General features: G+C 44.5%; 1 protein-coding gene across 1 annotated transcript in view; it reads right to left on the bottom strand.

The window, feature by feature from the left end:
- PKD1L1 (polycystin 1 like 1, transient receptor potential channel interacting) overlaps nucleotides 1–23,349 on the bottom strand; it is a 1,739,639-nt gene that overhangs the window by 1,094,712 nt on the left and 621,578 nt on the right. Inside the window, exon 16 of the mRNA XM_086964902.1 lies at nucleotides 5,907–6,131. Within this exon, the coding sequence (XP_086821028.1) occupies nucleotides 5,907–6,131 (225 nt within the window). The remainder of the gene's footprint in view (nucleotides 1–5,906; nucleotides 6,132–23,349) is intronic.

The following is a 23,349-nucleotide window of genomic DNA, read 5'->3' as shown; positions in this document are numbered from 1 at the left end:
AAGTGCTGCAACTACCAAACTTCACACATCGCCCTTGTTGCGCTGCTTGGTACTGGCACATCGGCCCTGTGCCAGTGCATCGCTGCTGCTGGAAGGGCTGAAGAAATCTCATCGCTGACTGCACGGCTCCTTGCCTCCGGTTCTAGGCACATCCTCAACTTGCGTGTTTTGACAACGATACATTGCTTGCATATTGTGCTTCAATGACAATGCATCTCTGACTTGCGTGGCTCAGAATTGGTGCATCACCTGCATCTGAAGGGATAGATGATGACGCATTGCCTTCTCTGCTTCACGCATAGGGTCTTGGTGACGACACAACAAGGTACCATCATGTGATCAAGCCTTCTCGAAGGCGAAACGCGTCATAGCGGCAGCGCTGGCTTTACCTAAATAAATCACCTTGCACCAGCACCTTTTGGGTCGACTCTTTGTCGCTTTGCATCGGGCAGTTTCCTGTCTTTTGAGTGGCAAGCCTCGTGAATATATATATATATATATTCCACAAAGCGTTACGTCTCCAGAACTCCGAAGAAGATAACAAGTGACACACCAGAGGATAGCACAATTATACTTTGTTGTGCCCACAACAACGTGTTTCAGCGATCCTTTTTCAAGTTTGGTGACCTGTGCCCAACTTTCCATCGAAATAAAGGTCGAGGTGCATGAAAATGAAAAACTTAGTCGCCGTTCACATAATTCATAGTGTCACAATTCATGATGTTAAATAAAGTTTTAAATAAACATTTAAATAAACGTAGCGATGTTGACATTTCATTCAGGATAAACCAATCAATTTGCATAATTATCGGGGAAATTGCCGAACATTATTGTGCATTTATTGAGCTACACGCAATTCCTAGGTGTCAGCTCTTCTTGTACGGTCATAATGCGAGATGCCTGTTGGCACAATTATACTCTACTGGCTGCTAATCTGCCACTAAATTAAACCATAAATGTGTGCCTCTGAACCAATACCAGGCGGCATTCACAGAGACCACACATATGTATCACACGTGTGAAGTTCTAATTGCACAAAGAGTATGCTGGTCCTATAATTATCATAACTATCAAGTTACATTGCTGCCGAATTACGTAACAGTTATGGGTAATGTACCCTAACACAATTCTACTATTTCATTATACCTAGACTCTAAGGAGACCTAAATGACTGGGTATTGTACCCTCTGTTCAAATAACAGCACATTCCAATGCGTTCAATTGTATGAAAATATGCAAATCAGTTCATAGCAATGTATCAGATACGTTATCGGAAATCAAAATCTTAGAGTAATGAACCCTTATTAATAAGAATTTCCCCAACAATGACTCAATAGATCAAATCCAGATATGCATCTCTATTATACATGAATGTGGGAACTGGCACATCAGTGTCAGTGGTCAAAAAAGTGAAGTGATAAGGAGGTGATGTGCATAAAATCTAAATAAAAGAAAAAACAGTGCATATTAGAGAGGAGGTAATGTTGATTACTGGAAGGGGTGCGGCAAAAAATGCAAGACCTCTTCTAATCATTACAGTGTACTCAAGAAGTAGGGAAATGGGTCACAACGATGTATCCCATAAATTCATTCCCTCTACTAAGTTGCCACACTCACCTCACCTACCTCCTACTTATTAAAATAATGTGAATTTCCTAAAAAAGAAACACAGAAACACTGTGATTCTTATGTTATATGGACTTCCAGACTAACAAAGTTGCAATATATCGGGCCTCTAGCGGCAGCCTATATATGTGGCCAGCTCTTCACCTGAATTTAATCCATTAGGTGCCTTAGTATTTAATTTGATAATGTACCTTGACTCAGATATCTTTAGGATTTGATGTTAAATAAAGTTTTAAATAAACATTTAAATAAACGTAGCGATGTTGACATTTCATTCAGGATAAGCCAATCAATTTGCATAATTATTGGGGAAATTGCCGAACATTATTGCGCATTTATTGAGCTACACGCAATTCCTAGGTGTCAGCTCTTCTTGTACGGTCATAATGCGAGACGCCTGTTGGCACAATTCTACTCTATTGGCCGCTAATCTGCCACTAAATGAACCCATGAAGAGTGCCTCAGAACCAATACCAGGAGGCATTCACAGAGACCACACATATGTACTACACGTGTGAAGTTCTAGTTGCAGTAAGAGAATGCTGGTCCTATAATTATCATAACTATCAAGTTACATTGCTGCTGAATTACGTAACAGTTATGGGTAATGTACTCTAACACGATTCCACTATTTCATTATACCTAGACTCTAAGGAGACCTAAATGACTGGGTAATGTACCCTCTGATCAAATTCATAAATGCATTTCCTCTACTAAGTTTCCACTCAAAACTCACCTACCTCCTACTTATTACAATATTGTGAATTTTCTAAAAAAGAAACACAGAAACACTGTGATTCTTATGTTATATGGACTTCCAGACTAACAAAGTTGCAACATATTGGGCCTCTAGCGGCATCCTATATGTGTGGCCAGTTCTTCACCTGAATTTAATCCATTAGGTGCTTTAGTATTTAATTCGATAATGTACCTTGACTCAGATATCCTTAGGGTTTTCTCACGATCTCCTCCCATGGGATGTGGCAAAACCCTATCAATGCCCCAAAATCTTAATAGATTGCTATAACTTTGATGCTGCACCTCAAAATGTCTTGCCACGGGTTAGTTAAATTCCTGTTGATTATGGCCCGCATAAGTTGTAGAATTATAGTTTTGAGTAACAGCTTCATGCTCCCTATGTATCGTAGACCACAGGGGCATTCAAGCATGTGCAGTACAAAATCGCTGGTGCAAGTGATTAGTTTCTTGATCTTTTTCATTCTCCTTGTTTTTGTTTTCCGAACACTGCCACTCTTCACCCTGTAGCTGTCTCTGCTTGGGCTGTGTCTACATGCCTTACAGGAATTGCACCTCTTAACACCTTAGCTGCGTGTAAACATCCCTCCCCAGTGCTGCGCTGTCCATTGGAACCAGTGCTGAATGGACGTCCAATGGTCGTGCGCAGCACTGGGGAGGTAGCGCTGCTGACGACCGTTGGCCGTCAGCAGCACTTAAGGGGTTAAAACCAACAACACCACCTAGCCAGATGGTAGTTTAAGTTGGATTATTATAGCTATGGACTAGCTGGTCCCTATTGGTTATGGACGGTGCTTTGCCCACTACAGTACGAATTACTGGGTCTGTAGTTCAGTATTACAGCTGTTGCCCTGTTATTTTAAGCCCTCGGATGAGCCTCAGCATGCAGGTCCCGCTTATATATCCTGCACACATGCCACTGATTATGCAGCTCGTGGCCCCAAATTTTAAAAGTAGTGCGTCTTTCGCGCTGGGCTTGCCACATAAAATGAAAGCTCCATCCCATGCCACGATAAACTGTTGGATGGGAACCAGAGCGTGCTGGGACCTGTTTTTTTATGTTGAACCGGTATACACACACACTATGCCAAACACAATTAGCACTCACATAAACTTTATAAAAATGACATATAAATATTTTAACACTTAAAAACAGTAGTATACAACGATATTTGAGTTTTTGATATTTAAAAACATACATTATTGTATAAAATATGAAAATAAAATATTTACAAGCCCTTATACTTATTTCAATATTAACACACTCATAACATTTTGGCTCCTATTTTTAGTACCATCGATATTCTGACTTGGATATCAAGGGTAAAATCAGACATACAATCAGATCCCTTAAACACCTATGTTCCCCAAATAGGATAAGGCTCGGTCTCTGGCCTTCTATGTCGCCTTCATTGGCTGACTATAGAGCAGAGAATCTATTTGAAACGCTTTGCTTTGCCCACAAAATTCTTGCAAGTTCTGGCCCAGCGATTTTGAGAGATCTTTGCCTTCCCTACATACTGACACGTGCTTAACACTCGGCCGACCTCCACCTGGCACACGTCCCTCAGTTTCACAGAACCAGAGCGGGAGGGCGTTCATTTAAGATGCTTGCGCGAGCCTCTGGAATTCTCTGCCTCATTCCATCAGAAGCATTTCTAACCTTCTAGCCTTGAGAGAGGCAGTGAAGACCTGGCTCTTTCACTGATCAGTAGATTCCTTTCCCACCCTCTCTTCCTGGCAGTCAGCGCTGGGACGTTCCTTTGCCGGGACAGCCATGCGCTTTACAAATCCTAAAACATAACCTAAAAAACAGGATCAGGCAGCACAAGAACACTCGAGGTGGTGTATAGTCAGCCATGCAGCCTCAAGACACTAATTGGCTGCATGCCTTCCTGTCCCCTCTTATTCTTATGTTTGCGCACAGACTAGTAGGACTGTAGGGCCTACAAAGAACCTCTGTCCAGATTTTTCCTCATCTTACATCTTTTGATAATATTTAAATTAATGTCATTTTGGTATAATGTAAAGGTCAGGGGAAAAAACATACGTTAAAAAAACTAATAATAAGAATTTAAAAAAAATTATTAGTAAGAATGCTGCTTTGGGAAAAAAATAAAAAATCCTATATTCACTGTGCCATAGGAATTAAGCTATACCCCACTGATGAAGCCTTTGAGCTGACATCTGTCTGGGGTTTCTAATGTTCCTGTTCAGAGGAGATGTGGCCTGGCAGTTCGAAGTGTACTGCTGCCATTGTAGTAGGACTAATGCGGATTTGCATATGTTAGGTTCAGATCTGAGGTGGCGTGGCGGGAATTTTTTAATGGTGTTTTCACTTTTTTATTTTTTGATTGCTACATAAAAACTGTACACAGTGCCTCTAAGTTACGGCTGACTGCTTTTGTACCAAAGTACCAGAGGGATACGCACAGGTAAATTTAGTGACTTTTGTTGTTCACCCTGACAATGATTGCGGCTGTTGCCTGAGTGGGGCTTCCTCACCCCTCAACAAATAACCCGATTTCTTTATAAGTACATTATCTTTAGGTGGCACATCACCCAAACATTTTGGGTAAAGATAATAATCACAAAGAGGGCAATGATTGGTCTAAGTTGGGTCTTTCGGACTAACTTCACTATACCCTTAGCACAGTGCTTGGAGTTAAGACGCATCGGGAAAGCTAATAAGCTACAACTTTGAAGCAATATAGGTTGGGACCACAAACGAGAGATATGAGGAAAAATAATGATGCATAAGGTAAGGAATCAAAAATCTCAAGAAAATAGTAAAGCAAGTTAAAAAGAGGAAAAAACATTAATGGCTTAAAAAAAACTTGGAATATCCTTTCAGAAGACGACGTAGAGTGAAGCATAACATGGTTTAAGGAGATTCCCGATGAATGGGGCTGAAAAGTGGGATAGGTTTACAATACTACAGTCACAATTTGAACCATGCAGCAGAAAGGGTGCCCATACATGTACAATATTCGGCTAGCCATCACAGACACATACAAGCCTGACACACAAACACTTAGCGGCATGTTCAAATTACCTTATTAGGCAGTACGACTCTAGCTGTTCGTATAAAGCCTGCTATGGACTTCGACCCTTGATGCCGACAGGAATCGTAGTATTACTAAGAAATTAGTCAAATGGTCTCGTTTTTGTGTGTAAAAAGGCGCATAGCGGCTAAAAAACTTTATATGGTGTGCACAAGTAATCTGCCGCAGCACACACATACACAGCTAACAAATCTCAAACCAAATGACTTCCTTCCTGCAAATCCACAATCACACAAAAGCAGCCAAAGGAGCCAAACATGTGTATTTAATGAAAATCAACATACATCTTCAGTATGAAATTTCTGTAACTGGATATAGACTTCGCTCAGCCTAATTAGAAATAAGCAAAATTCATATTCTGCTAAAACCTTTGGTAACACGATTTTGTGTCACTTAATTTGCTGTTGAATTCTGAGTGTGCAAGAAACATGACGATATGTAGATTTATTTGGTTCTTGCCTTCTTTGATGTAGGTGGTCTGGTCATCCATGTTCCATGTGTAGGTTACATATGACCCCTTGTCGAGAGATGCTGTGAAGTGAACTACTTCATCCTTTTGGACCTTACTTGGATTCATTGATATGACAAGGCCAGTTGGTGCTATTTCAACATAGAATGATCCAACCTGGTGTATGGTGCTGTAGAATTCATTGTAGGCAGTCACTTTGATCATATAAATACCCTCTTGGAATAAAAAGAAAGATTGATATCAGAAAAAAAACAGAAAGAAAAGATTCACTTTAATAAGCACAAGGAACAACAACTTTATTTAGAGAGATAGAAATGGTCAAATGTGAATTGTATTATCTATGCACACATTTCTTTAAAGTCACTATGATATCTTTACATTAGTGCATGAACAATGGAGAGTAAAATATTAAACAGAGAGCAGTGCAAGTAAGACAAGATGAAACCCCAAATGTCAGTGCTCCAAACCCCCTACATTTTTCAGTAATGTTAACTCGGTCCCAATGCTTCTGTTTATATGAATAACTCAACACACTTGGCAGGACTAATGTCAGCCACGCCTACTGAGGTGTACACAGAGACGCTGCCTTTATTTAAAGCTTTGTTAAGTTATACTTGTAGAGCGCACTAAAGCAGGTCCTCAACCAGTTTCCACATATCGGGTCTCCGGACTCTGCATAAATCTCTCCTCTGCCCAGAGTGAATCCCGTCAGATTTTGCCGTAATTCCCTGTCACTTCTGCTTAGCATTGTCACCAGTTGCTGCCAGAAGTCGCCCGTTTGCCCTCCCACTTCCAGCCACCCGCCGACCTCTACCAGAACCTACTTAATGGCGGTCACAGTGCGACCACGTTAAGCAGATCCCCGACCAAATTCCATGTAGCAGGTCTCTGGACACTGCCTTTGTCTCTCCTCTGCCCAGTGTGATTGGAATCAGATTTTGCAGTAAATTCCTGTCACTGCCGCTTAGCTGTTGCTTAGCTTTGCCACCAGTTGCCTCCAGGAGACACCCATTTTTTATTTCTGTAAATTTTTAACACCTGTTCGTCCTTTAGCTTTCCGCCACCCATCACCTCGCCCCTCTCCCAGGACCTTCTTAATGGAGGCCGCAGCATGATCCCATTAAGCAGGTACCCGACCAGCTTCCACACAGAGGGTCTCCAGACTCTGCCTACGTCGCTCCCAGTGGCAGCTGGTAGGGAACGGGTGTGGCATGGGGGAATTGAATTTTTTTTTTTAAACCACTTACTTTTTCCGCCGCCTCTCCTTGTCTCCGCTTCCTGACTCCAATCCGGAAGAAGCTGCAGGAAGCACCAGGGCACACAAGCTCACCTGACCCAATCACAACGCAGCAATGCAGCATTGTGATTGGTCTTAGTGCTGTGGATCGGTGCTCAGATAAGGGCAGGGAGCCTGTGCATATTCCCCACACGGCTATGCATTACAGCCTGTTGGGGAATATGCAAAGTATGAATTGATGTTTGGCCAGGCCAAGATTGCCAGCAAAATAGTTATGTACCCACTTAAGGATGTACACACCACTCATCCTCCCTGAGCCACAAGCCCGCCCCGCCCTTACAGCCCGCTGTAACAAAAAGATAAAATGATAAGAATGTTAATATTGAATTTTTCTCTTTTTCACTGCTCTGAGAGCAGTGGGCGATGCTCCTCCACCTTAGCGGAGGAGCCGCCACTGGTCTCTCCCCTCCCCAGTGTGATTGCCACCAGATTTTGTAGTAGTTCCCTGTTACTGCCACTTAGCTTTTGCTTAGCAATGTCACCAGTGGCTGCCGGTTTTCCCACCAGTTTGCCCTCTTGCTTCTTGCCACCCAGTGCCCCGCCCCCTTCCAGGACCCACTTAATGGAAACTGCAGTGCAGCTGTGCCGTGGACACGGTAGCGGCCCGCGAAAGGCAAGCCTGTCTGTGCCCATCTACGCCTAGACCGCGCCCAGCACCAGGAGCCCTGGCCATCCGACCACACACAGCGACTCTGCTGCTGAATTCCGAGCCCTGGGTGCTGCCACAACTGCTGCCTCACTTCTCCTTAACCACTGGCAGGGCCATTCACCTGCCAAAACGGGCTCTTCACCTGCAACTCAGGACCTCCCATCTTCATGGAAACCCTCTCTGCTCCCACTTCGCCAACCGCTACTCCTTCCGAACCACTCGGATGCCTCCTGCTCAATGTCCGATCTCTCTGCAAACAAACCACTGAAGTCTGGGACACCTTCTCCACATCACCCCTGATGCAATTTTCTTCACAGAAACCTGGCTCGACACCTCCCTCATCACCGCAAGGTGGCATCACCATCATCCACAAACAAACAATGTGGTGCACCACTACGGAGGACAACACCACCCGGATTATGGAACACCTCAATTTACAACCCCACACCAATGACAGAACACCCATCAGAGGCACCCTCGCCTACACACCCCCAGAACCACACACCGGTTCCTGCAACGCCATCACATACTTCATCGTCCTGCTAGCCACCAAATCCAAGCACTACATCTTCCTCGGAGACCTCAACTTCCCCCTGGATGACCCCACAGACACCAACCTGGCCAACCTCCTGGAATGCATGGGCACAATGGCCTGACCCAGCTGGTCACCGACTCTGTACACAGAGCAACATACTGGACCCCATTTTCACAGCCAGCGACAGAGTCAAATACAGCTATGCCACAGAACTCATCTGGACTGACCACTCCACTGTCCACTTCACTATCGCAAGATCACCAAGCACCACCACTACCTGCCCCCTCAACACAGCCTCCGCAGCTGGAACAACGTGACACAAACCTAATGGAGGGATGCTCTCAACACCACCCAGCCCACCTCGTAACCAACCTGAAACAAGCTATTTCAGAACTTCACCACCTGGATCATCACCGCCACCAACCGCGTTGCCGCGTCACCCCCATCAAGCAAGTCAAGCCCCGCAGAGCCACCGACAAGCAAGGTGGTACAAGCCAGAACTCAGGACCATGAAACAAAGCTGCAAACAACTGGAAAGAAGATGCTGAACCAGCGGAGACACCATAGACAAACCCACCTGCAAAGCAGCGCTCAACAACTACCACCAGCTACAGAGATGTGAAAAAGACGACAAAGCAAACCACATTTAATGCATGCCCCAACCACACCAAAACCTTTCAGCATTGTCAGAGAGTTCTCCTGCCCTATGATCACCAACAACACAATCCCTTCCTCACAGGATCTCTGCAGGAACAGCAAACCACTTCAACAAGATAGCCGCCTTCTACAAGAACTTCGAGCCCCAACCACTGTCTTCCACATCATCCTCTCTCCAACAGAAGCCTCGCCCTCTTGGGAACGGCTCACTACACAGAACACCATAGACATCATGAACTCCATCCACTCGGGAGCATCCACGGACCCCTGCCCCCATCACCTCTTCAACCTCGGAGGCATGGAAATCAGCCACCATCCTCAATGCATTTATCACCACAGCCACCTTTCTCGACACTTAGAAGTCAGACCTCTTCACAAGAACCCTCTTCACAAGAAACTGTCCACCGACCCCACCGAACTCCAGAACTACCGCCCCATCTCACTGCTCCCTTTCCCCGCCAAAGTCCCTGAGAAGGCCATCAACCTTCAGCTCACCGAATACCGGGAAAGAAAGAACCTGCTTGAAGCCTCCCAGTCAATTTCTCCACCAACCCCAGCATCGAGACTGCTCGAATAGCCGCCATGGACGACATCCTCACCCTCTTCAACTAAGGAGAACCGGAGTCCTGATCTTCCTCGACCTCTCCACAGTGTACGACACCATATCCCACCACACTCATCCAGTGACTGTACCACATCGGAACCTATGATGCCCTCAGATGGATAGCATCATTCCTCATGGCACAAACCCAGAGAATCTGCCTACTTCCCTTCAACTCTGAAATCAAGAGCACCATCTGCAGCATCAAGGTTCATTCCTCAGCCCCACCCTCTTCAATACCTTGATGGCACCCCTAGCCAACATTGTCAGAATCCACGACCTCAACATCATATCATACACTGACCACGTTCAGCTCATCCTCTTGCTCTCCGCAGACCCCACCACCACAAAGACCAACTTCCACAACTGCATGAAGAACGTCACAGACTGAAAACCAACTGAAGCTCAACAAGGACAAGACCTAAGTGCTGATCTTTGGGAACAACACTTCCCCATGGAACGACACCTGGTAGCCTGTCAAGCTCGGACCCACTCCCACACCGACAGACCACGCCGGCAACCTCAGCATCATCCTGGACAGCAAGCTGACCATGAAGCAAGAGATCAATGCAGTTTCCTCAGCATGCTTCCACACCCTCCACATGCACTGAAGAATCTTCAATCAGCTCCCCATTGGTACGAGAAAATCTGTCACTCAAGCCCTAGTCACCAGCCGACTGGACTATAGCAACACACTGTACGCAGGAGCTACCACCGAACACGCCAAGAGACTACAGGTGATACAGAACTCAGCAGCATACTTATCCTCTACCTGCTCAAATAGACTCACATCAACCCAATGGGAACCTCCCCTGGCTCTCCGTCCAGAAAAGATACCAATTCACGATGTTGATACAGGACCTACAAAGCCCTCCATGGCCTAGGACCAGCATACATTAACCGCCACCTAACTTCCACCAACCGTCCGGAGACCTCCACTCCGCCACCCTTGTACAGACCCAGTGCATCTGTCAAATGTCACAGAAGAAACCGTTCCTTCTCCTACATCGCCGCCAAGTCCTGGAACAGCCTTCCACTGCATCTCCAGGCATCACCCTCGCTGAGTATTTCAGGAAGAGACTGAAATCCTGGCTTTTTGACGGAGCACTGCTACCCAGTCTCTGGATACCCTCACAGGTGACTAGTCATGCTCTACAAATTTGAAATAAATAACTATTTACTTGTGAAGTTATCCAGGCACTTGAGCAGGTGAGTGGGCAAATGGTCCCAGCAGAGTTATTCAATGAGCCAGGTCTTCAGCTTCTTGTGGAACTCAAGAAGTGAGGAGGAGGCCCTGATGTGCAGGGGGCAATTGCTCCATGTTTTGGGGATGATATAGGAGAAGGAGCGACCTCTTGTTTCTTTTTTGGGAATGTGGGGGCTGTATGCAAGCGAGACTAAGGTAGAGCATATGCATCTGGTTGGTTGTTAAAAGTGTATATATTTGTTATGGTATTCTGGTCTAATGTTGTGTAGGGTTTTTTATGTGTGAGTGAAGAATTTGATTATGGTGTGCTTGTGAATTGGGAGCTAGTGGAGAACCTTGAGGTGTGGTGTGGTAGGTCCAGTAAGAGTCTTACAGTGGCATTCTGGATGATCTGGAGTCATTATAGGAGTTGTTAGGATATTCCGGCATAGAGTGCATTTCCATAGTCAAGCCAGCTTGGGATGAGTGCTTGGGTGATGGTCACTCTGGTATTCTGTGGTAGCCACTTGAAGATCTTACGTAGGATTTGGAAGCAGGAGGTACTCACTGCATTGACATGTCCTGTCATGAAGAGTTTGTCATCTAGGAGAATTCCCAGGATTGTAACGTGTTTGGTGGGTGTTGGAGTTGGTCCTAGCACCACCGGCCACCAGCTGGAGTCCCAGAGGGAGGTCTGATCCGAACTTCCGTCTCGTCGGTATTGAGCTTCAGGAGTTCGCTCTCATCCAGTCTGAAACCCTAGTTGTGCAGTTGGTTCTGGAGGTCGTAATTTTGTCCATCAGTGAAAGGATGAGATGGCGGTCATCGGCGTATGAGATGAAAAATACCTTGGGATTGGATGATGTTGGCTAGCAGGGGTCATGTAAATGTTGAACAGGGTGATGCTGGGGGAAGATCCCCAAGGACCTCAGCAGATCAGTTTCTTGGTCTCGGATGTGAATGGTAGCATTCTGACTCTTTGGGTTCTGCCTGTGATGAAGAAGCAGATCTAGTGTTGGTCCATGGGGCGGGGGGACAATTTTGCGGAGTCTTCTGATCAGAGTGTGGTGGGAGATGGTGTCAAAGACTGAAGAAAGGTAGAGTAGGATAAGGATTGCTGTTTCTCCTTGGTACATGAGGGCCCTGATGTCTGCGATTGCAATGAGTACTGTTTTGGTGCTGTGGTTGTTTTGGAAGCTGGATTGGGTGTTGTCCAGTAGGTGATGAGTCTCAAAGAGGGTTAAGAGTTGCTTGTTTATTGCCTTCTCCATCACTTGGCCTGGGTACTAAACAATGATATTGGGTGGAATTTGAATAGTTGGTTTGGGTCGGCTGAAGTTTTTTTGAGGAGAGCATTGACTTCTGCATGTATGCAGTCATCAGGAGTGTGGCAGATGTGTTGATAACAGAGGAGAGAATAGTACTGGTCGGGGAGTTTCCTAAGTTGTAAATGTGGTGGGGTCATGGGTCCATGGGGGCCCCTGAATGGATGTCGCTGTGTCGTCTCTGGTGATCGGTGTCCATTAGATCAGGGGGTTGTCTTAGTTAGTTGCTAGTAGCTTGGCAATGAGGGTGGCCTGGTCTAGCTGGTGTAGGAATATGCTGTAGATATTGGTGATTTTGCTGTAGAAGAAGTGTGATAGGTTGTGGCAAAGTTCTTGATAGGGAAGGATGTTGACAGTTGCGGAAGGAGTGGTGAAGTCCTTTATGATTGAGGAGATCTCCTTGCTCCTGTTGAAGCTTCCTTCGATGCGTTCAGCTAGTGCAACTTTCTTGGTGTCTCGTTGTTGCCCGCGGTAGCATCTCAGAGCAGCCTGATCTGTCTTCAGTTTCGTGACTGGATCTCCATTTCCTTTCAAGAGCTTTTTCCAGTGTCGCTTTGACTCTCAGAGGTTCTCTGTTTACCAGCTGGCTTGCTCGTGGACCTGCTAGGTTTATCAACTTTGATGGGTGCATGGGAGTATGTGCAGTTCCCTATCCAGTTATTGAAGTTTGTGATACCCTTGAGCAGTCGTTTGTAAGGTTGGATTGATCTGTGGTGAGGAGGCTTAGCCAGTCTGTTTCTGAGATTTTGCCCCAGCTGTGCCTTGGAAGTCTGGTGCTGGTGGTTGCATTGAATTGCTGTGTGCTGAATGATGGAGTGGGAGGTCCGGGTGAGCAGTGTGGTGGCAATGTATTTGATGTTGCTAGTGGTGTAGATGGGGTCCAGTGTATGTCCTGCAATGTGTGTGCCACCTGGAAGGAGCTGGGTGAGGCCGATGTTGCTCAGTCTTTCGAGGAGTGCTGTGGAGAAGTGGCCCTTCCTGTCTTCCAAGACTCATTTGAGGTCGCTGAGCAGTGGACAAGCTCCAGAGTCAATGGAAAGCGGGACAACAAAGTTTTTGATGAGGTTGGGAAAGGTCGTTCTTGGTCTGGGTGATCGATAGGTGAGGGTCCCGACCAGGGAGAAGTTATCCGAGATTTTACATTTTAAGTGCAGGTGTTCCATGAATGGGGCGGCAATTTCTGCGGTGATCAAACACTTGATGGATTCTTTGAAGATGATTGCAATTCCTCCTACAGGCTTGTGGTTGAGGCCCTGTTGTGTAACCCTTTAGCCTGCCGGTAATGCTGTGGCGATGTCGGGTGCTGATGTGGAGTTTAGCCAGGTTTCTGAGATGAAGAGGAGGTCTGGTGCATCGCTACTAAGTAAGACCCAGATCGCAGTTGCGTGTTTGCTGAGTGATCGTGTGTTGAGCAGCATGCATGCGAGTGTTGTGTGGGTTTGTGTATGGGGTGAAGGCTGGGGGTGCAGATGGTGTAGTTGGCTGGTGTGTGTGTCGGAGCTGCATGATAATTGGCAATGCGATCAGGAGAACACTCCCACTGTGTTGTGAGGAGTGGTTCAGCAGCAGCATGGTGAGCAGCGTCTCAAGCAGAGCGACCAAACTCAGGCTGAGTAGTATTATGGAGGCATGATGGGACCAGGGATTTTGGCACTGTGTTCGGTCCAGGCCTAGACGGGCTTGCCTTTGGCACACCAATGGTGCAGTGGCACAGCAGCCACCATTAAGTAGGTTCTGGAAGGGGGGGCTAAGCACATATGGGCAGTGGGCGAGGCGTGTAGGAGAGGGGAGAAGAGGCTAGAAGGTGATGCGGGAAAAGCGGGTAAGGGGGAGGCAGGAGGGAGGGAAAATGTGGGGAAGGGGCCTGAAAGAGGGGTAAGAGTTGCAAGGGGAAAACAGCACTAAAATAGAAACGAAGAGCAGAAAAGGCACAAAGAGAAAACTGCACATAAATAGAAAAATGCCCAAAAAAGAAAAGGGCACCAAAAGGAGAGGGGCACAATAGTGGATGAAAGTGGTAAAGGAGAGCAGAAAAGAGGTGCACAAGAGAGAAAGGCGCAAAAATGGAAGAGAGCAAAAAATAAAAGTGGAAAAAGTGGTAAAAGAGGGCAAAAACATGAAAGAGTTTCAAAAGAGAGAAAGGCAACAAAGAGAGCAGGGCACAAAAGTGGAGGAGAGCAGAAAGAAGGCATGAGAGTGAATATGAGAGTGAGAGAAAGAGGTGGCTGGGTCAGGAGGAGAGAGCACAGAGAAGGAGAAGAACGGGTTTGAAAAGGCCTAGACGGGTCAGAGGACTAGCACCAGGTAAGTGTGTGGGGGAGGCTGGGCCTAAGCACATTAAACTGTAATGAGCAGCTGCCAATGATTATGCTTCTTTTAAAATGGAGATGGAGATCAATTTTAATATCTCTCTATGTGCCTTACCCATGGTTACCGTCTTTATCTAAAAGCAATGTCCAGCTATTGCTCCCATGTTCCAAGCATTAATAGTAAAGAACATGGCAATTGGCATTTTCCCTCTGCTGTTGCAGTGCACAGGACACCTGTAGGCTTTAGCCAGGTAAAAATGGTTCATGTGAAGCCAAATAATGTCTCAGTCAATTAAGGAACCTACCAATCGCTCCTGTCCTGCTGGATTAATAGTAAAGAACATTAGTTACTTACCTGTAAACTGTGGTTCTCTAGTATTGGTGTCTTTCATAGATTCACATGCTTGGATATTCCCCGTCGTCGAAGTGGGAGTCCCACTGTACATAAAATAGCATATATAAGAGTGGCGATTGAACTGTCCCTTTAATCTGGAGTAATTTTGGACTTGGTCCCTCTTCAGTGTTTAAAAAGCTACGTTTTTTAAAATCTCTAACGAACTCTCTGATGCTGAAGCAACTGGCATTTGACAAAGCGTCATGGGTCTCGAAATGCGTTATGCCTGGAATCTTTTTAAATAAAAGCATCTTGAAGAGAATTGCTGGTGTGGCTTGGTTTGCGTCGCAGAAGCAGCGCGTGAGCTTTTTTGGTGTTACAGAAGTGTCTGACACACTTCAGGACCGGGCCCACGACCCACGAGGGAGAGGTGCTCTCTTGTCAGAAGCGAGTGACAGAAGCGTGGAGCTTATCTAAAGAGTGCCCCCCGGCTGCGAAAATTACAGGATGTGAACTTGATGGAAGAGGCCGCTGTGTGTGGCCCACCTCGATGAAGAGAATGGAATTTTGCAGCAGCCAGGGTATGCGGAAGAATTGTCTGAAGCACGGCAATACTCAATGTCCCAGAAAAGATTACAGCAGCATCAGCGGTCGTAAGGCTGTACCTACACATTGTGGCCGAGGTATGGAAATGTCAGTGTTAATGCTTGATAGCACTGGGCTCACGCTGTGAAAAGTAGGGCTTTGCCATCATCGACACTGAAATCCAGTTAATATGGATTGAGGACAGAGAAAGAGCACTCTGGGAACTGAAGTCCCTTTACATTTAAAGGAAATACCTCGAGACATTAATGCAAAGAAAACACTGAAAACGTATAATTTGTGGGTTACTAATAACCATGAAAACACTTACTAGTACTCATCTTTGCATTTCGAACTGTAATGAAATGTTTGAAACATCTAAGAGTGGCGATTGAACTGTCCCTTTAATCTGGAGTAATTTTGGACTTGGTCCCTCTTCAGTGTTTAAAAAGCTACGTTTTTTAAAATCTCTAACGAACCCTCTGATGCTGAAGCAACTGGCATTTGACAAAGAGTCATGGGACTCGAAACGCGTTATGCCTGGAATCTTTTTAAATAAAAGCATCTTGAAGAGAATTGCTGGTGTGGCTTGGTTTGCGTCGCAGAAGCAGCGCGTGAGCTTTTTTTGATATATATATATATATATATATATATATTCACTCGACAGTCGTCCTTCCTTTCACACAAGAACGATATCCAGGCCGCAGTTCCGTTCAAAAGTGTTTTTAATTCAAAAACGCACTCGACGCGTTTCGGGAAAGAAGTTCCCTTGTTCACGAGTGTTGGTGCGAAATGACAGTACATTTAAATGTAAATCATGTGACCTGTGAGTTACATAAACATAAACAACAGACTACTTAGTCTCAAAATATCTGGAGCTATGGGCACATTCCTATGTTGCAGCAGGCTACACCAAATTAAACAATCTTTTTCGCCGAACGCAATATATATATATATATATATATATATATATATATATGTATATATATATATATGTATATATATATATATATATATATATATATATATATATATATATATATATATATATATGAGAAAGACTCGTCCCAAACCTCCAACACTGCCAGATATTGCGCAGTCCTGAACAGACGAAGAGAGGAACCCAGAGATGGTGCCAAACAAGTGTGTGTTTATTCAAGCTCAATCTTGCTCAGCATGCCCGCCATTACCCGTTTCGACAGTATCCACTGTCTTGATCACATGATGTGATCGCAAAGCCACATGGGAATTTATCCTTCTTTACAATGACACAAAAGGTGGACTAAATTTCAACCACCATAATCAAATACAAAATGTTTTCAAAGGGTACATAGAAACAAACAAAGGACTAGACCATTAATGTATAGTCCTACACTGTCTTATATACAATCCAAGTGGGTGAATAAACTGAAGTACATACATATATGTGCAATATTACGCAAATAAACATATGCAAAAACTTCATGAATATATACAGATAAATATATAAATATGTAGATCATAAAAACAAGGTGTTAATTCATATTTTTTTAAAAGACTATGTTTCCTGACCCTTTTTAAAAAAACATTTAGAAAATATATCCCAAGTGGGAGTTTTCAATAAAGTGTCAAGTGCTTCATGTAAACAAAATCTTATGTAAACATACACAATTAGCGCCGTTAAATTCCCATAATGCGGCAAGGAGCAGCCATCATCGCAAAAGTGCTACAAAGAATATTGAAAGTGTCAAGTGCAAGCAAATTATAACAAAAAATTGTTTAAAAAGGGAAGAGCCCCTCCCTTTTAAATTCATTTTACTGACAGATGTTAACCCCATGGCTGCTAGGCGTTTTCCCGTCCTGCGCTGGGTTTTATTGTTTTATATTGTTTTATGACGAGCTGGCCTTGTCATCCGCGCACGGCAGGTAAGCGCCATGACGAGGCCAGCTCGTCATTAGCCTCGAAGGGGTTAACACACAGCTCTAACCGGAAATGCAAAACAATTCTATTGACTTTTTTTCTTTCTTATTTTCCAAACAGTGGCACGCAATTGCTAAATAGTATGTCTATTCTTACTAATCGGGTTTAGCTACAGATCATATGAGATTAGGAACTATAGACAGGTGTACAAGTCCTCACTGGTGTTAAGACCTCCAGGAGTACGACTATTTAGTTCCAAAATATACCGAGTCTCAAGGACCCTGAGTAGCCCATCCCTATTCCCACCTCTTTTGAGGGGTAGAACACAGTCTATGACAAAATAGGTGAGGTGCTTGGGATCACTCCCATGCACCGCCTGAAAATGGCGTGCCACCGGATAGGATTGTTCGTTGTTGGAGATTGCCCTCAAGTGCTGCAGTATTCTCCTGTGAACCGGAAGCCGGGTACTCCCTACATACCTAAGTTCACAGGGGCACTGCAGCACGTAAACGGCAAATTCCGTTTTGCGGGATAACTGTTTTGTTATTAGTTTAGGTTCTTCCTTGAATGGAGTACTGTAGCGTGTTTTATTACATCCATTCTTGCAGGCCTTGCAGCTGGAACACTTCAAAAAACCTTTTTTCAGATTCATAAAGGTTTTTGATATCGGAGGTTCCAAATGGTTCTTAACCAGCCTATCTGACATAGAGGTGGATTTCCTAAAAGAAAATTCTGGCCTTCTACCTACCGAACCCCCAATGATGGGATCCCCCCATCACCAGGTTCCAGTTACGGCTGAAAATCCGCCTGATCTCATTGTGTTGTTGGTTATATGTAACTATTACCCTAGAGCATTCCTTGGAAGTTTCAGTCTGAACAGCATCAAATTTTGGTTTAGGCGCCAGAATCTGTGCTCTTGTCATGTTATTGGCACGCTCCATGGCCCTGGTGATAGTTTTCGCTGAATATCCCCGTGCCAGGAAGCGCAATCTGCTTTCCTCCATAGCTCTTATGCATTCTCTATCATCACTGCAAATTCTTTTAATACGAAGCATATCCCCGAAGGGGATGCTTTGTATCAAGTGATGAGGGTGTTGGCTTGCGGCGTGCAGGACGGTGTTGCCTGCAGTCGGCTTTCTATATAACCTTGTGGCTAGATTACCTGCATGTATGTTAACCTCTATGTCAAGGAAACAAAGCTGTGTTTTACTTAAGGTGGAAGTGAATTCCAAATTCAGATCATTGCAATTGAGTTTCTCCACAAATTCCTGGGCTTCTAGCATGGTACCCTGCCAGATAAAAAAGAGGTCGTCTATATATCTGAGATAGACTGGAACATGCCTCCTCATATATAGTTAGGAATTAGCATGTAAAAAACCTTGCAAATTCACTTAAAAAAACATAGGTTTCAGGTCATATATGGTTAGGAGTTAGCATTTAAAAAACCTTTGAAATTCACTGAAAAAACCATAGGTTTCAGGCCTTATATAGTTAGGAATTAGTATTTAAAAAACCATTAAAATTGCTCCTATATAGTTAGTTGTACTAACTATATTTCGCGCACCCGCAATCCACTGCTGATGATGTCACATATTACATCATTCATGACATGGTCAGTGACATCACTGATGCCATCTCAAATGGCATCAATGATGACATCACTAATGACATCATCCACGTGACAATCACATTCACCTTTTCATACACTAGTAAAATCTTTCATCACTCTTTGTAAAATACAGAGTATCATATTTGAATCCGTTGACACAGCAATACAAGTATCTAAAAACCCACTCATTGATTCCTAGATGTATACACACATTTAATCACTTACCTGTAGATTCACTCATACATGCTGTCAATGATCAATAGAACACTATCAAAAACACTTATACACCTATATCGACATTACACACCAAAGCACAACCTATTCACATATGAAGTTATCCTACTCACTTATGCAAACAATGGATCATACTTACATAGCTACACACTTATACAAACACCACTTCATCTATTTATTTAGAAAGTAAGTCAAATTTAGTGTAGAATAAAGTCATTATTACAAGTATACAGTTATCCATACAGTCACACACACAATCATTGAGTCTTATGTATACTCATTTATATACAACAATTGACACATACACTGCCTTTTATTTTTCTAGTTTATCTACTGAATCAACTATTCCCACATCTTTGGGTAGTCACACACCCTCTACCGAACCACACACACATTCACTCTCCCATACAAATACTCAGTTAACTAATCAATAAGTAATATAGACTTTCACATAGCTAGTAACCAACTGGAGAACCAGTTTACACAACAACTGACAAAGTGATACAGATATTCACACAGTTTAGTCACTATCCACTTTATTTAGTTAGACACTATAAATTGTTAAAGTCCTCCATCCAAATATTTATTTTTATATATCCACTCATACCACTCATACTTCAATGCAAATTGAAATATATATAATGCATATTTAAATAACGAAGCAAACCACATTCACTGGATGATGTCTCAGTGATGTCATCATTGATGTCATTTGAGATGTCATCAGTGATGTCACTGACCATGTCATGAATGATGTAATATGTGACATCATCAGCGGATTGCGGGTGCGCAAAATATAGTTAGTACAACTAACTATATAGGAGCAATTTCAATGGTTTTTTAAATGCTAATTCCTAACCACATAAGGCCTGAAACCTATGGATTTTTCAGTGAATATATATATATACATATATATATATCTATATATATATATATATATATATATATATATATATATATATATATATATATATAAAATAATAATTATAAATATACATATAAATTTAATACATCTAAAGTATAGAAGTAAAGTTAAAAGAAGTTAAAAGTACCATAGAATTAAAAAGGCCCATTGGAGCCTAAAAGGGAGAATTCACTTTAGTAGCATATCAGTGTCATTGTAATAGTCCACATTCCAGCCAATCAGGCAGCAGCACCCTCTAGAACCTTCTCCTCAGAAGCTCAACCCTCAGATTTTCGTAGCACCAAAGTGACCAAGAGTGCATGAGGAGAAGAGAGCCTCTGAGGGGAGGAAGGGTGGGTCGCATGTGAATCTATGAAAGACACCAATACTGGAGAACCACAGTTTACAGGTAAGTAACTAATGTTCTTCTCCAGTATTAGGGGTGTCTTTTATAGATTCACATGCTTGAATAAGAATAGAAAGCAGTAAAACAATATATGAGTCATAAAAGGCAGTGTAACACCAAATTAAGTAAGGTTAGAGTACCTATGAACATTGCATACAGATTGACATATAGCAAAAAACATTTTATGACAGGAGGCGGGAAGCAACAGAGGCTCACCTTAGTTGAAAAGATTTCATAGCACCGCTTGGCCCACAGCAGCGTCTGCAGCGTCAGCTGACTCCAGACATTAGCGCCTCGTAAATGTGTGTCTGCTCGACCACGTTGCAGCTCTGCAGTTATTTTTTCTCAGATAAGGTCTTGAATCGGATTGGCGATTTTGAGACTGGTAATTATACCTCGGCTTGTTGTCGCCATAGGAGCCACGAAAATTTGAAGAGTTGCCTCTGCCACGTGCTCCCCGAAAAGGCAGCTTCCTGTATTGGAGGGTTCCTAGGGCACGAGCAGTATCAGTGTCCTTTGTGATGGATTCCAGGGCATCGTCAACATGCTTGCCAAAAAGGGAATCACCATTGTATGGCAAGTCAAGCACCCTCGCCTGTACTTTAGGCCGAAACGCTGTATATTTGAGCCAGCCTTGGCGTCTTAAAACAGCAGCTCCGGCAAGTTGCCTGAAGCCTGTTGAAGAAATGTCAACAGCACAGTCAATCTCCCAAGAGATCTTCTCCCCTTCCTGAACAATTGTCTGGGGCTCAGCTCGGATGGAATCTGGAAGCTGGGCAACCAAAGCTGCAATTTCGGACCACATTTGACGGTCATATCTTTCGAGGATGGCCAGAGAGTTGGCTTCTCTGACCGTTGTGGCAGCCATGGTGGTGAATTTCTTCCCGATAGAGTCTAATCGGCGCCCTTCCTGGTCTGGAGGAGAAGTTAACGGAGTGGAAGGATTACGCGACCTCTTCTGGGCCGCCTGTGTGATGACAGAGTCCGCTTTAGGATGCGAAACAAGGCATGCTGGTGAGTCTGCAGGCGCCTTGTATTTTTTGTCAAGACGTTGAAGTACGGCAGGGATGGAATTTGACAGCTCCATAAGTTTAAGGCCCTCTTGCCAAATAAAATCAATAATTGGGATGGTATGGGCCTGCTTTAGAGGTTGGTCTTTGAAATCATAGAGGAAGCAATCTTGTTGCTGCACGTCCAGGGTTAAATGGAAACGCTTGGCAGCACGCACCATGAGATTGTGGAAACTTCCGATGTCCACCGGCAGGGAAGCCAAGGGAGATGTCGGTGGAGTAGACAGCGTTTGGGCTCTATAGTTATCCCAATCCGCGAGGACGTCATCGTCATCCTGATCTGTGTCCTGATGCACATCGACATCATTATCTGTACCCGGTTGCGGACGAACCGGTGATCTTGGCGTTGCAGCAGGTACTGGCGCCAAAGGTTGAGGAGCAGGTGAAGTGGGTGCAGATGGAGGGAATCTGCGATTGTAATCATCTAGCATGTGTTGTAGGTTGGACACCAAAGAGAACAGTATTTGAGTCATTGGCTCCTCATGAGGTGCATCAAGCTGATCATCATGGACGGGAAAAAGAGCACTTCCGTCCTCCTCATCATCGTCCTCGTATTCTTGGCAATTTATATTTAATTCTGAAGGACTAGTCGCAGGACGAAAAACGTCGTCCACATAAGAACCATCATTGGAGTTCTCTTCTGCGGACTCAAAAAGCTGAGCTGTAAGACTAGCATCACTAGTAATAGGACTTAAGTCTAGTGGAACTGGGCGTTTCACCACGGAAGCTGCCACCACTGTGAAAGTAGTTGCAGTTGCGAGCGAGTGGTGCGTCGCAGTTGAAACAATTGTAGATGGGATTGTCAAAGCGGGACCCATTGATGAAGTTTTGGAAGCCGTCGACGGAGGCAATGTTTTCCGTTTTGTTTTTGTCGATGAAGATTTCTGTGCCGTCAACGGCAAGAATGCCGTCGTCATTGATTTCGCCGTCGACGAGGCAGTCGTCGACGAAGGAGGTACCGTCGGCGTGGAAGGCACCGTTGATGAGGATGTTGCCGTCGACGAGGTCACCCTCGACGAGGATGTTGTCGTCGATGAGGATGGACCGTCGACTAGGATGTATGTGTCGACTGTCTTCCTCGACGAGTGCTTTTTAGCCAAAGCCGTCGACAAGACAGGTTTGATCGTCGTCGATGAGATTTCAACAATGGAGGAGATTGGTCTCACCTCATGAAGCGTCGTCGACGAGGTAGACGTCGTTGTCTTTGTCGACATTGAACATGTCGTCGTCATGGTGGGTACAGCGTCGACGGATCTCGTAGTCTTCGACGGACGCGTCGATGAGCCCGTCGACGAGCCGGCACCCGTTTTTGAAGACGAGGGCACAGCTTGGGACTGCGACGGCAGAGAACCAGGTCCCGTAAGAGTAGAGGCTGGCAGATCCCGTGGGGAGACAGTTTTAGAGGCGTCGACGAGCTTCTTCCTCTTCAGGAAAGGAGAAGGCATCTCTGTCTCTGACCCACGTTTAAGAGAGACCGTAGAATAGAAAGAAGACACGCTCTCCATATCAGAAGCTGGATTATCCGAAGTCTTCAACTTCTGTAGCCACAGAAGGAGACGGGCCTCTCTATCTTTCAAAGTTATTGAAGAAAATGTCCTGCACACCTTGCAGTTCCTCTCCTCATGATCCGGGTAAAGGCAATAAATGCACTTGCTGGGAGGATCCTCATGAAAAAGGCGAAGCTTTCCACAAGAAGAACATGGCCTGAATAAAGATTTTTTAGTTGAAGACATCTTAAGAAGTTGAACTAAGCAAAAGAAGTAGAAAACTGAGCAGAGCTTAAGGAGACTCCCTTCACACGACGTGCGGTAGAAAATCTGAGGGCTTGAGCTTCT

Source organism: Lissotriton vulgaris, chromosome 4_1 (assembly GCF_964263255.1).
Source record: "Lissotriton vulgaris chromosome 4_1, aLisVul1.2, whole genome shotgun sequence".
NCBI lineage: Eukaryota > Metazoa > Chordata > Amphibia > Caudata > Salamandridae > Lissotriton > Lissotriton vulgaris.
The sequence above is the reverse complement of the archived record's forward strand: the minus strand, read 5'-3'. Positions and strand labels throughout refer to the sequence as shown.